Raw genomic sequence first — 14512 nt, 5'->3', positions numbered from 1 at the left:
TCAAATAAAAATCATTTGACAACGGACTGTTTAACATGTTAAAGTGAAGCAATCTACACAAATTTTAGACTTCTATAATTTTATTTTATTTTATTTTATTTATAGGACACAACCCTATCATCTTTTAACCACTAGATGACGATATAAATTTTTACCGGCGGAAGGTTTTCAGGCGTTGGTTTGTCCGGAAGTTCCCTCCACCAATCACATTACCGCATTTGTAAACGTTACCATAGGAACGCCTGGCGATAACGGCAGCTCCTTGAACGAGCCAATCGCAGGAGCGCATTCTGGGATTTAAACCGTGTGGCGTCATCGTCACGAAATTCAAACTTTGGAGAGAGATTACAGTGACCACAGTGTTGCTCCAGCTGATGCCACGTTTTTAAAGAGGTGAGATAATTGTGTTAGATTTAGAGGTATCACTATTTTACGGTCATTGAACTTTTAAAGTGGTTAAATACTATTAAAGTTAATGCTAACGTGTGCTCGTTTTCTTTAAGCTAATGCTAACTTGTGTTCGTTTCCTTTTAAGTTGGCTAACGTTAAGTGAGCTAGGTTTAACTGCATTCGTTTCATTCAGAGGTGATGTAAAATAGGTTTAGCGGATGAGAAACGACTCATTGTTTTCATTTTCCTTCAAATAAAATGAAGTTTTCCGGTTCACACCAGCCGCTAAAGTAGTGCTAACGTTAACTCGGAGACCCCGGTGTTAGCATGCGTCACCTAGCTATTGGCTAACACACCAACTCGTATAGACTTTAATGAGTCAGTTACTTTTGCACATCTTTTGAACACGTTTTTGCCCTGATTTATAGAGGTCGTGTGAAACCTGAATAAAATGGCGCAGTTTGGGTTTGAGAACGACATCCACAGCATCTTGAAGCTGGACATGCCCATCACAAACGCTCCCATGGCGAGGTGGCAGAGAAAGGCCAGCTCATCCAACACATCCGCCGGGTTGTCTCCTGGTAAACCTGCCAATGTGTCGCTCAGCTCATCCAGAACACCGAGCAAAACACCAGGTAGTGTGTGCCCCAAATGTTGCACTCACGCATTTTAACACATCAAACTTTGTAGTTAAGTTATATCTCTGCAGATGTTAACCACTGGGGTATTTTTCTGTATCACAGGCAAAAGTAAAAAGCAGACTCCCTCTAAGATGGGGGGCGACCGCTTCATTCCAGTCAGAAACAGCAAACAAATGGATGTGGCAAGTTTCCTGCTCTCAAAGGAGAATGAGCCTGCAGACGCCAACACTTCAGCAGGATCATCAGTAAGTTATTATTTACATACATCTTCTTATGATTCCCCCCCCCCCCCCCCGTGAGTTACAGATTCATCATAGTGTGTGTGTGTTTAAAGGAAAGCCAGAAAGCCTGGTCTATGTCCCTAAATGGCTACAACATTGAAGATGCAAAGATCCTGCACCTTGGAGGGAAGCCGCTGAATGCTCCAGAAGGTAAGAATATATACGTGTCAAGATAGTGCTTTGCAAGAATATTTAAAAAAATATAGGCAGTGATGATTTTTGAATGTCTTTTTTTTTTTTTTTTTTTTTGGTCTAACAGGCTATCAAAACAACTTGAAGGTTCTCTACAGTCAGGGTACAACTCCTGCCTCTGTCAAAAAGACAAGATACATATCTTCAACTCCAGACAGAATCTTGGATGCTCCTGAGCTTCGAAATGATTTCTGTAAGTTTGACACTTAAGAGTGTTTGTTTTTTCTGTATTTCATTCAGTAACAATTCACAGCAATCAATTGAGACAGTATTGATCACTACAATCAGTAAATATTTTGTACATTAATATTTGATCTTACAGCACAAAGGCACCCTTGTACACTTGGCAAGCACTCATTTGGTCCCTTTTTAATTTCCAGATTTGAATCTGCTTGACTGGAGCAGCCGAAATGTTCTTGCTGTTGCGCTTCATAACAGTGTTTACCTGTGGGATGCAACTCAAGGAGACATCACTCTTCTCATGAAGTTGGAGCGTGAGGAGGACTACATCTGCTCACTGTCCTGGACCAAGGAGGGGAACTACCTAGCTATCGGCACCAGTGACTGCAAAGTTCAGGTCAGTGTGCTGACGAACACACCGCCTTAGTTCGTGAAGACACAGGACACTCAAAGAACTGCTTACTATTTTTATTTCACGGTACATTTTTTTGTTTTTTAGTTGTGGGATGTTGACAATCAGAAGCGTCTACGCAGCATGGCCAGTCATACAGCTAGAGTTGGTAGCCTGAGCTGGAACGACCACATTCTCTCCAGGTACAGTACAGCATTCCTCATACAAAAAGTAAAATACGATTCCAGTGGTTTGTTTTTGTTGGACCTAAATGTGTTTCTCTCTCTCTCTCTTAGTGGCTCAAGATCAGGACACATCCACCACCATGATGTGAGGGTGGCAGACCACCACATCTTCACCCTCGCTGGTCACTCACAGGAGGTGTGTGGACTAAAGTGGTCCCCTGATGGGCGTTACCTGGCCAGCGGAGGCAATGACAACATAGTTTACGTATGGCCCAGTGTGCAGAACAGCGGCCCCCAGCAGTCAGTCCACTGCTGGAGTGAACACCAAGGAGCTGTCAAGGTGAGTGTCTTCATACCTTTACTAGGGAAAGTACCTTTACCACAGACTGTGTAAAACCTGAATCTCACATTTGGATGTGTTGTCGTTGTCATTCTAGGCTCTGGCCTGGTGTCCGTGGCAGCCAAATATCCTTGCATCTGGAGGAGGTACCAGTGACCGTCACATCCGCATCTGGAATGTAAACAGTGGCTCCTGCATCAGTTCACTTGACACTCAGTCCCAGGTACCTACACACTGCTATTCTCAATCAATAATGTTCTTAAAGAGACACTTGGCTGATTTTAACCAACTTCGTAGTATAACAGACAGGGTTGGAAATCAATGTTTTTATGTCCATCTGCCACTTTGACTAATAGATCCTAAAATTACCAGCCACTCAATGGATTACCATTGTTTTGGTTTTTTTGTTTTTTTTTGGCTGGGAAGTGAAGCAAATCTAGCAGCCACTTGCATATTTTGGTGGCTGGTGTTAATTTACCCGTGGTTAACTTTGGTTAACTTCTCTCAGTCTTACCAGCGCCCAGATCTCTCAGTTTGAAACGCATCATTGGCTGCTGCTCGAACTACAGACAGTACTTCCACATCTTTGAATGCCCCCCCACCACTGACACGGAGTATAGAAGCAAATTGAGAGAGCCACCTACCCCTCTGAAAACTCGGACCAGACTGTAAAACAGGAAGCAGGCACTGGACTGTTTCCTTTTTATTGTAAAAACAGAGACTGCAAATATGGAGATCAAACAGCAAATTAGTGCTGCTCAAATATGAACCAAGATTCTGTTACTGTGTTGCCTTTTACTCGCCTAAAATATTTACAGAAACATATTTTGCCTTACTGTTGAACTGTAATTTGAGGTGTTTGATACCAGCTGGCCACCATATTGATTCCTGTGTCAAAATGGACAAGCTCATATTACGCCTTTTCTCAAATCACACGTGGCTTTTGTTTTTTAGATCTCGTCACTGGTGTTTGCACCCAACTACAAGGAGCTGGTCTCTGCCCATGGATATGCCCACAACAATGTCGTAATCTGGAAGTACCCTGCTCTCACCAAGGTTGCAGAACTCAACGGTAAGAATCTCTTATCTCTTTTTGACTGGATTGATTCTGTACTTATTCACACGTAGAGAAACATCGAGTGACTGGAGACCAGGGTTGGGAATTAACTATTTTGCCCACCTGGCACTGTGGCTGGTGGATTCCAAAATCTACCAGCTGCTCAATAATTTACCTTTTTGTTTTTTGGCTGGTTAGTGAAGCAAATCTAGAAGCCACTTGCTAATTTCCTACCCTGCTGGAGACTGCTGTTCGTCAAGCTTCTTGCTGGTCTTAACATTACTCTTTTATTTTTTTTTTATTTTAGGCCACGAGGACAGAGTTCTCAGTTTGAGTCTGAGCCCAGACTGCTCTACCGTTGTGACTGTCGCTGGAGATGAGACGATCCGTCTGTGGAAGAGCTTTGAAATAGATCCCATTAAGAAGAAGGCCAAAGAGAGGCTAGTCAAATCAACGAGCAGCGTCATTCATCAGTCAATCAGATGATTTCCTTGTCTTGACTCTAGGGGGATTTTTTTGGGGTCTATGTTGAATGAGATATGTGCAAATGTTTTATTTAATCCACAATAAAGATTTCTACCAGTTTTAGCTGTAACTGGCAATTTACTGTTCATACTGATGGTGAAATAGGTTGTTGGTCTTTATTGTTTATACAGCTCTACCAGTGTTGAGTGTTTGTATATTTCTGACCTTCACTTAGCTTTATTTTATAATGACGATGCATTGTATACAGTGGAGTGATTCATAATAAAGGGTTTGATCACCTTATGTGCTTCTGTCAGTTAATGGGCATATAAGTATTGCGCTTTTTTTTTTCAAACTGCAGGCTTTATTTGATCAACTCAAATGTGGTGAAAGCCATTTTACATTCATTTTGACACCTGAATTGTCTCGACATTTTTACAGTCTGGGGTCTTGACACCTGCTAAACCAATAGATGAGTAGAAATTTTAAGTTTATCCTGCAAATGTTGTGGTTTTAGGTTTAAACTTTAGTGCCATGCCCTCAGAAGCTGCGGTTTAAACTTCACCTGTGAGTCAGTCAGAACCTGGCGGCTGTGTATTCTGTGTAAGTCTAAAATCATGTTGAGGTCTTAGTATCTGAGGTTTGCTGCAGATGTAGTTTAACTTCAGTTTAAGGTATTGACTTACATAATTAAAACGTTAAGTTTCACAGAGACAAGAAACAAGATGGCTATCTGACAAGCGTAGCCAGTTAGTCACAAGTCCAGCGCCTGCAGGGAGGACTTTGTCAGCAATGTATAAGTCACAAACAAAAAATCACAAATATATTGTCAGACAGTTCCCACTTTGGTTATAGTATAAACATATACTGTGTAGTTGACAGATTGAAACTGCAGCGGATTAAAAGGCTAACTATGGAGCATCTTTAATACACAGAGGCAAATGATCTAAAATATAATGTTCAGTAATTATTTTGAACAGAATTACGCTGTGGTGTGTGCGTGTGCTTTCATTTTTGCAAGTACTGACTAATCATACAACAATGTGGAATTGTGAACAACATTCGAAGCATTGCAGAACACAAAAGCACAGATAAAATGATGATCTTGATAATTTCATTGACGTCGTGCATACTGGGAAGCCATCGGACACACCCTCTTGTGATGTGGAGGCTTTCATCCGGTGTAGCTGTGGATAACCCAGATGAAAGCCTGTGACATTGTGTTTCATTCATGTTATTAGATGCTAGAATAGTCATATTTTATTACTAGTAATTATTCACTTCACAGAATAGCCTTAACATTTAGGTTTTGATCCACAATCACCATGTTTTCTTTCACATGCTGCTCATTTTCAGTGATTTACAGCATCCTGTTGGCTGAGAGACTTACTGTAAGATACATGTCTCTTTTAACTCTGTGTGTGTGATGATCTGCCATAATTACATTATTTATGCTGGAGATCAAGATTCGTGTGTTGATATCAGAGGAATCTATCTGAATAAAACTATTCTCAGCCTGAGGCTAAGGAACATTTGTAATCAGTAATGAATGCAGTTTGTAGGTTTTTTAAGATTCAGGTTTTCACTCCTATGTTCCACTTCAGCGGCTCATATGCGCCCCAGGATGCATTTATTAATAAAATAATTTGCTGTAATGTTTTGTTGTAACACTCTCCATAAATGGTCACCATAAGTGAGAAAACATCTGCTTTACAAACATGACAGTAGCTTATTTACCAGTGTGTTGGAGGCATTATGAGCATAAAGAGCTGCACTGGTTTGACTTAAAAAATTAAGGTAACATGCATGCATCTTTTTAAGTAGTTCCAGCTCTGGCATTATTGAGTAAATCCCATGTGTCTTTTATTATCTGCCAAACTCAATTAGATTAGTACACGTATCATGTTTTGCTTTGACTAATAAATAAACTTAAGTTGAACAAATTTAATTTATCTTATTACTTATTATTTTAATTAAATCCTACTCAAAAATGTGGCCAACTTCTTAAAATAAGTTGTCAACTGACTAAAATACATTAATGAAACAAACATAATTTATTTTTTATGCTGAAAATTTATCTAAGATACATTGGTAATAACTGAGTCTATAACAATGCAGCCTCTACGAGAATCTTTGGACCCACACGGTGCAGAAAATTATATATAAATTATATCAATCTAATAATCTCCTTCCTTACTGAAAGATTTTAAAACACAGAAAAGTTACAAAACATTTATCGAGTGTTTATTTCTGCTCAAGAAGTAAACAGGTAATCGACTAAACAATGTGAGGGTTAATCGTAACATATAAACACCTCCTGGACACATCAAAGCATCCATTCATACGTATTTTTTTTTGTGGCAAATATTCGATCCAATTTTTAAAAGGCAAGCAGTGCTTCAAAAATAGATCATACTTCAACTGTCGTCAGTGCACATGTGTCATGAACAGCAACAGTAAAAACACTGGTAGGTTTATCCATCAATATATACATTCTGCGGTGATATTCACAAACAGCGCAGTTGTTTTTTTTTTTTTTAAAAAAATCGAATGTAATGGAAAGTACTTTGTATTAACTTCGTGCAAGGTGTACTGAGAGAAAAGATCATAGACTGATGCAAAACTCAGAATGGATTATTATTATTATTATTATTATTACAGTGTATGTCACTACCTAATTATGCAAAAATGCAAAATGCATCAATACTGTAATATACAGTATAACATTTCGTTTCCACAATTCTTAAAATTGAAAAACTGAGGTGTGGCATGTCTCTTACAAAGTGCACACCTTAACTGCTTTTCAAATGACAAAGACCTTTATCTAAAAAAACAATTTTATTTCAAAAGATAAATAAAAAAAACAGAAAAAAAACTAAATATTTGACATTTACAGTGAAAGCTCTGTTTTGGTATAAACTTTGTGGCAGTTATTTATATGTGCTGGTCTTCAGTGGAAACTGTGCGATAACTCCCAAGCAACCGAACAGTAGTGTAGGTCAAGCGTGTGTGGGCCAAGCCTGAGTCAAAGAATACTATGAGTGACAAAATGAGCACCAATCTTCCTACAGTGTTCATCACAGTTAATAGCTTTCAACTAGCAAACACACTATGGCAAATAGTGATCACGACCAAAACACACATCCCAACAAGTGAGCATAAGAAAGACTAGATTTATGTAGAAAGTACATCACATATTGAAATCTGTGCTGTTCCAATATGTTACTAGATATGAATTATTATTACAAGGCAGCTCTAGGTACCTCCTTGTACACCTCCTTCTTATTTCCACAGTCACAAACTCAGATTTCCTTTACTTTGCCCAGGACAATTTTGCCATTGGTGTAGTGGTGCGCATTCCCATTCCCTACGTGTTTCCCATTGGCCACCACAGTGACTGCTTCACTGGTCGAGCCGTTCTGTGTTGGCTTTTTCTGTGAGGCAGGAAGACGCTTTCCCTTTATGTAGGCCTGTATCCAAAAGTTGGAGAAGAGGCAGAAGAAGGTGAAGCCATGCAGCCAAATCAAGTGGATCCACAGGGGAACCTGGTAGTCACACTTTTCCATGAAGTAGTACTGGCTGATGTGAACGGAGACCAGAACAAACTGCGTCTGTGAATCAACAGAGAAAGGACAGATTGCTGTTGTAACCCAGATCCATTGTAAAATAATATATATGCTTGTCAGGTCATTACACTCTAAACAAAAATGGTGCTAAACAGTTCCCAAAAGCAGTTTATTTAAGCATTGAAGCACAGGGGAAACCTGTTATGGTGCTAAATGGCACCGGATGGTCAGCTATCAGTCAATGTTGGGCTGCTTTTGCGACGTGTCCTGCATTGTTGGCACTAGTTGGCCTTGTTGGCCCTTTTTTGGCCAATTCATCTGACTATATCTTACTATATAATGACGAAAAATGACGGGTGTGTCTGTGTGTCTGTTCCACGTTTTTCTCCTCACTGACTTGGTCAATCCATGTGAAATTTGGCACAGTGGTAGAGGGTCATGGGAGGATGCCAATGAAGCAATATTACATCAATTGGCCAAAGGGGGGCGCTATAGCAACCGATTGAAATTGCAAACTTTGAATGGGCATATCTCATGCCCCGTATATCGTAGAGACATGAAACTTTGCACAGAGATGCCTCTCCTCATGGGGAACAAATTTGCCTCAAGAACCCATAACTTCTGCTTATATAGATTTTCCGCCATTTTGAAATTTTTGAAAAACACTTCAAATGAATCTCTTCCTAGGAAGTTTGACCAATATGCATGAAACTGGGTGAACATAATCTAGGGACCAATATCTAAAGTTCCCTCTTGGCAAAAGTTGGAAAACTTACTAAAACTGAGCTTCTATAAGGCAATGAATATTGCGGAGGTCGTGGCTCATCACATAAAGGTGTATAACATCTCAAGGGTTTCACCCATCACCATGCAACTTTGTAGGCATATGACCACACATAATTACTAATTACTAATTAGTAATAATTACTACATTACTAAACTTGGTAGATATGTAGAACAGGGCGCCTCAAGGTGACTGGAGAAATTTAACTCTAATTGGCAACTGGGTGGCGCTATAACAACAGAAAAATGCTTAAAAATGGCTAAAATGCGACCGATCGCTGTGGCTCCCCCTGTGGACCAATGTTTGTTGTTTTTTTCCTAATTTTTGGTATGACTAAGTCATGGTATGGTATGCTGTACATAATCACGGAAACTGTCAGTGTGTCATTCTGTCAGTCCCATGTTTTTCTACTCTCCCCCTGTGGACCAATGTTTGTTGTTTTTTTCCTAATTTTTGGTATGACTAAGTCATGGTATGGTATGCTGTACATAATCACGGAAACTGTCAGTGTGTCATTCTGTCAGTCCCATGTTTTTCTACTCACTGACATGGTCAATCTATGTGAAACTGCACATAGGCACTGAGGATTGGCATAGGTAGAAGGTGACAAAGCTACCAATGGGTATGGACTAGTCATGTTAATTTGGGGACGGCAGAGCCATTTGGTGACTGAATTCACACTGTTCGGCAGTTCAGCTCAGTGCACAAGATAAGAAACGGGAGTGAGGAACCCAAACCACCAGCTTAAGTCAATGTGAGATCAAAACATATTGTTATATTAGGTAACATTATTTTTTAGCAGAAATAATTGTTTGTGTTATTGTTCACTCGTACATGGTGAATATAATTTTTAACATTGGGTTTTGTTGTGTATGTGCTAACTGGCTAACGAGCATCTTGAATCCATCCTGTCGTTCCCTGTCGCCTGCTGGTATGCAGAGATAGCGAACATGCTAGTTGGTCGTTGGCTGTAATCTTCGTGCTGTGTTCAAGTGCAACTTTCTGGCCAAGACACGGGTGGCGTGAGGCAACGCAACAGTCCACCTTGTCGCCAGTAGTTTTTTAATGCTGGTTTGGTGTGTCTGGGCTTTTAGAGGTGCCATATAGCACTTTATTGCGTTTAATTTTTTTTAGCCTTGGGGCCCTTGAATGATGCCAGATACCACTGATGAGTAAATATGCTTCTAAATGGTACTAAATTCTTGCTGAGAAACCTAATATGTTACCTTTTCAAGCCTAGAATATTTCCGTGAACATGTAAAAAGGTTGAGAGCCACTGATTTAACATGTCATCTTCTAAAAATACACTCTTTCCCCAGGAAATAACACTAAACTAAACTAAACTAAACTAAACTAAACTAAACTAAACTAAACTAAACTATACTAAGTTGAAGAACCAGTAGAGAACCTCTAAAGAACAATACAATGACTCAAAAGGTTGCTTGTGTACTACCTAGCACCTCATCCCACTTCAAAGAACTGCTGAGGAAATTTTTTTCTGTGTGTATGAACAAATAATTTAAAAAAAAAAAGGGACATACAAGCTGAATGGCAGTCATGTACTTCTTCCACCACAGGTATTTCTGGAAGCGAGGTCCCGCAGCAGAGAGAAGATAGTAAAAGTACATGATGACGTGGACGGTTGCGTTCACCATGGCATGGAAGGAGCCCATTCCTCCGACTTGAAAGGGGAAAAACAACACAGGAAATTATGTGTTTAATTAGACATTTTTATGCTACTGTACAGCGATCTCCCCAATTTCTGTACTTTCATTTCCACAGATGCAAAGTAGTGCAATGGCTGTAATTTGAGTTTGAGAGTTTTGCATTGATAATATGCTCTGTAAACCTCACCAGGAGTCAGAGTGATGCCCCACCACCACGACCAGGGCATGAAGGAGTGATGGAATACATGGAGAAAGGTGATCTGGCTTTGTTTCTTCCTCAGCACAAAGAATAGCTTAAATAAAAAGCAGAACAAGCTTAAGTTAATATGCACAAAGATATGCCGCAAAAAGGTCAGACAATTAAAGAGTCACCAGAGACAGCAAAAGGAATGTTTGGAGAGTTGAAAAGGCCCTTACTGTGTCAAGGAGTTCGATGTATTTTGAAAAATAAAACATCCAAGACACTCGAATCATCTGGTGGGAGGACAAGAAGAAAGTGGTGTAATGTCAAATATCACAGACAGAAACTAATCTGTATTTCTCAGTTTACAGTTTTTCAGGAGATCATAGATACTTACCCGGAGAGCCTGTGGGCTGGTTGACGTGTCGATGAGGTCACACCTCCACGTGTAGGTGGTGCCCCATCCAGACATCATGAACTAGGTGTCAAAAACACATCAGCAGCTCTTGTTAATATTTTACAAGTACTCTAGCTGTTGAAGGAAATGGGGATTTTATCCAGCAAATAATTCAGTTTCTCAGTCTTTTTCTTCTTACCTCATACACTATGTAGGCATTCAGTAAAACCATGCTTGCATTGTACACAATCATGGCTGTGTTGAGATGGAAGGGCTTGCGGTTCGCCATGATGCGGGGTCCAACATACACTGAGAGAAAGATGTAGCCCAACAGGATGCTGGTCATCTGTACAGGGTGCTGCATCAGTGGGTAGTCTTTGACTCGGGCATCTTGGGAGAACAAAAACACACTTTCTCAGTGTCTTGGCGTGTCAGTAATGGACACACACACACACACACACACACACACACACACACACACACACACAGACAGACACACAGATATCTGGCAGATTCATGGAGTAATTTAGCAGAAACCAAAGCAAAATGCCTGTTTCAGACTTTTTCACACAGTATTCACTATCATGCCATTAGCTCACCAGTCATTCATTCATATTCTAACAAAGCAGAAATGTGAAGCTGTAACAGACACTTACCAGTCCTCAATAAAACATAACTGTGGAGCTCTACAATTTTTGACACGGCTTCTCGCAGCATGGTGATTGCTTGTTTCTTGTCCTATTTATACACTGAGAAAAACAAGCAAGAAAAGACAACGAGTCAGAAACCAGGGGATGAGCTGAAAGGGAGGACAAGTGGGCAGGTGAGCAACAAAGCGACACGTCCACCTGCTTCCCCACTGACTGAACAAACAGGAGCCAGCTGCACAGGCTTATCAAACACCCCTGAGTGCCCTTGTGTACATCATGTCAAACAAAATACACACAGAAATCTGAACTAGGAGCTCCTTTCACTGCCTGATCCAAAGTGTGGTATATGAGCAAAAATCCCCACAGATTTGCTTCATTCAAGAAGAAAACATTCTTTACGTAATTCAAAAAGAAAACAGTGATTCAGTATTTTAAAAAGACATCTGTATCACGAAGGATTGTGAAACATCTGTGTTCTGCTGTCAGTCTAGAAACAATGAAATACTCTCCTGCTGACTAACAGAGCAAGTCAAACAGGTGAGGCAAAGAACTTGGCCCTCACAGCCGGCTTAGCCAAACTACTAAGCTACCAAGATGCGAGCTGATCGGGATTCCCAGGGAGTAAAACTACATAACATGCTCTATTTAAACAGCTGAATTAGTGTTTTGTTGTTCTTAAGCCAGGTAAACCTCAGTGAACTATAAAATGGAGGGTGTATCTGGCAGAAGACACCAGTCTAACCTTGATGAATTAAAAAGAAACAAATCCTTTCATTAAAAACACACTGAACATTTCTTCTACAGGAGCAGCACAGACACAAATCTCAGATCCTTGAAACTGCTAAAAAAAACATGCTTTTGTGTTAAGTGACTCACCTGCTGAGCTCAGGTCCTCAGCACTCACTCCTGTGTGCGCTGCACAGCCGGGGCAGGCAGCTCTCAATCCAGAGGATCCAACAGAGATCAGCAGCAGCAGTGAAAGGTGATCAGGATAAACCAGAAACATTCAGAGCTATTCTGTGGGTGGTAGCCTCCAGCAGTCCTCAGATGTCTGTGATTCTTTACTTAGAGTTCAACAAGAGTGGAAAGTTTCACAGGTGAGAAAATGGGGAAAGAAGTAAGACAGAGAGAGAGAGAGAGAGATGAGTAAAAGTGAGAGGCAAGCTGTTATAACTATAGCACCGGGACCATTCAACTCAATTTAAACCCCGGGGCACTACTACAAAGCTTGCTGGTTTCAGGACCACACCCTGTTTCAATGCTTAGCTCCACCTTCCTGTCCTCACTTAGCCTGTTTGTGATTGGACTGTCTCATCAATGGTGGTGAAGGGGATGGGGTCATGGAGTTGCAGGCCTTGATTAAAGAAACCCAGCCCATAGGTGAATGGCAAAGCTGCTGTGGCAATGAAATCCCCTTAATAAGCACGAGGATTAAAAAAACTTACTTTATTTTCAAGATGACAAAAGTGTTTCACAGAAAGTTACAGGATAAAAAAATGTAAAAACATCTGACTGGTTTTAAAGTAAAGATGCTCCTCGTGCCGATCCAAAAAGATTTGCTCATTTCACTTCAAAAATGTCCCTCAAACATGATTTAGGTTAAAGGTGAAATCACATATCAGACATTCAAAAACCTAACGTCACTTTTTGAGCTGCCCATCCCTCCCTGTGTTGTGGCACAGAGGCTGGGTTCCTGTCCAACCCCTGCTGCTATGACGAGATCTCCTGCACCTCTGGTTTTACCTGTTCCCCGAGCACCCGGGACATTGGGTGTGAGGCTTGGGTGAAGTTTAAAAATGTACTCCCCAACTCGTACGTTAGACCGAAAGGCTGACAGGAATGAGAAGAATCTGTGCATGAGAGAAAGATGGAGAGAGAGGGAGGGAGGACTCATCACTGCCTGTTTATATACTGTGTGACAGTTTGGCACATGGTGGCTTTTCAGTGAAGTGCAGGTATGAAAGCCACAGACATAAAATCAATGAAGGTGTGATTAAATCAAAATAAAATCTGAAATGCAAATCTTACCTGCTGATGTGGTTTAACCATTGTAGGCTGAATATTTAGAGTTAAAACCTGCATTAGACAGTTTGTCACTGAGTAAATTATTGGGCAAAGAAAACAACAGCAACTGCATTTGTATCAGAATCAGGTTTATTGTTAAGAAAGTTTTCACATACAGGGAATCTGCTTTGGTGTTTTGGTGCACAGACAAGAAACATAAATACAGAATTTTTAAATTTTTTAAAATTATAATAAAAAATATAAAAAAAATACTGTTTAAAAATATTTGAAATATAGGAGTTTAAATTGTATGATAATAATAATAATAATAATAATAAATATTTGAAAATATGTAAATTAAACTCTTTAAAATGAAAAACCTTTCAGCGTTTTACAGGCCAACAACCCCTTAGCTGAAAAACAGACGGCGCGAATACCCCCTACCACATACATTGTAGGAATAAGTTTAATTTATTAAACTGGGGCTGAAATAATGTGTACAGTGGCCTAAAGTGCCATGTTTATGTTGCAGGTGGGAATGGCCGGAGGATCCATGGTAGGATATTATCACGATACTTAAGTCACGATACAGTATTATTGAGATTTTAAGTATGTTGTGATATACTGAGTGTTGTGATAAAATATATTGCAATTTATATTACGTTTTTCAGCTGTGAATTATGTCACCCATGGAAAACTTTGTCAACATCTGTTTTATCGAATAAGATACAGTTTCAGTCTGTTCATTTCACCTCAGCCATTTTTTTTGCAGCAAAATTTATCTAATGGACTGAAAAATCAATGAAATATGTTATTCAAATAGGCTACCTAAAGTTTAATTTGTACATATAATTTTTAAAATATATGCAGTAAAAAAGTCCATACTTGGCACTGTGTGATGATGCGATATTGCCACACAAAAATATCACGATACCATGCTGTACCGATTTTTTCCCCACCCCTAATAATAAAGTATATACCCTTCTATGGTGCATAATACTACTTTCTGACAGATTCATGCATCTATACATCATGTTTTAATGTTAAACACACACATGTGGAAAGCACAGTGACTAATAAAGTTCAACATCATCTGTGGCTGGTTACCTTCTGTAGATGTTTGGTGAGTGACAGCTTGTCT

At 39.9% G+C, this 14512-nt stretch overlaps 2 protein-coding genes across 3 annotated transcripts; one reads left to right on the top strand and one right to left on the bottom strand.

The window, feature by feature from the left end:
* Positions 1-290: 290 nt before the first annotated feature.
* Positions 291-4413, top strand: cdc20 (cell division cycle 20 homolog). 2 transcript variants are annotated; one of them, XM_049598003.1, is made up of 11 exons: positions 291-393; positions 819-1025; positions 1134-1276; positions 1366-1462; positions 1572-1697; positions 1885-2081; positions 2184-2278; positions 2372-2600; positions 2698-2823; positions 3555-3672; positions 3965-4413. In XM_049598003.1, the coding sequence occupies exons 2-11, from the start codon at positions 842-844 to the stop codon at positions 4141-4143; spliced, it is 1494 nt and encodes a 497-aa protein (XP_049453960.1). In that variant the 5' UTR covers positions 291-393; positions 819-841; the 3' UTR covers positions 4144-4413. The 2 variants fall into 2 exon arrangements, with proteins under 2 accessions (XP_049453960.1, XP_049453959.1); XM_049598002.1 differs by having other exon boundaries at positions 2184-2600.
* Positions 4414-6344: 1931 nt separating this feature from the next.
* elovl1a (ELOVL fatty acid elongase 1a) lies at positions 6345-12574 on the bottom strand. Its single transcript, XM_049598710.1, has 8 exons — positions 12244-12574; positions 11374-11466; positions 10917-11107; positions 10718-10798; positions 10557-10613; positions 10327-10432; positions 10014-10153; positions 6345-7733 (listed from the first exon to the last, which is right to left on the bottom strand). Exons 2-8 carry the CDS (start codon positions 11432-11434, stop codon positions 7425-7427), a joined length of 945 nt encoding a protein of 314 aa, XP_049454667.1. The 5' UTR covers positions 11435-11466; positions 12244-12574; the 3' UTR covers positions 6345-7424.
* Between the last annotated feature and the right edge of the window lie 1938 nt (positions 12575-14512).

Source organism: Epinephelus fuscoguttatus, linkage group LG15 (genome assembly GCF_011397635.1).
Source record: "Epinephelus fuscoguttatus linkage group LG15, E.fuscoguttatus.final_Chr_v1".
Classification (NCBI taxonomy): Eukaryota; Metazoa; Chordata; class Actinopteri; order Perciformes; family Serranidae; genus Epinephelus; species Epinephelus fuscoguttatus.
This window is presented reverse-complemented; position numbering and strand designations above follow the sequence as displayed.

Bases quoted from the DNA above. Each gene is read 5' to 3' on its own strand.
- cdc20 (XM_049598002.1), top strand. From the start codon at position 842: ATGGCGCAGTTTGGGTTTGAGAACGACATCCACAGCATCTTGAAGCTG. The intron at 2,082-2,183 runs GTCAGTGTGCTG...TTTGTTTTTTAG, and splicing joins CCAGTGACTGCAAAGTTCAG to TTGTGGGATGTTGACAATCA. The intron at 2,824-3,554 runs GTACCTACACAC...TTTGTTTTTTAG, and splicing joins CACTTGACACTCAGTCCCAG to ATCTCGTCACTGGTGTTTGC.
- elovl1a (XM_049598710.1), bottom strand. From the start codon at position 11,434: ATGCTGCGAGAAGCCGTGTCAAAAATTGTAGAGCTCCACAGTTATGTT. The intron at 10,799-10,916 runs GTAAGAAGAAAA...TTTGACACCTAG, and splicing joins ATGCCTACATAGTGTATGAG to TTCATGATGTCTGGATGGGG. The intron at 10,154-10,326 runs GTGAGGTTTACA...TCCCCTTTCAAG, and splicing joins GGGCATCACTCTGACTCCTG to TCGGAGGAATGGGCTCCTTC.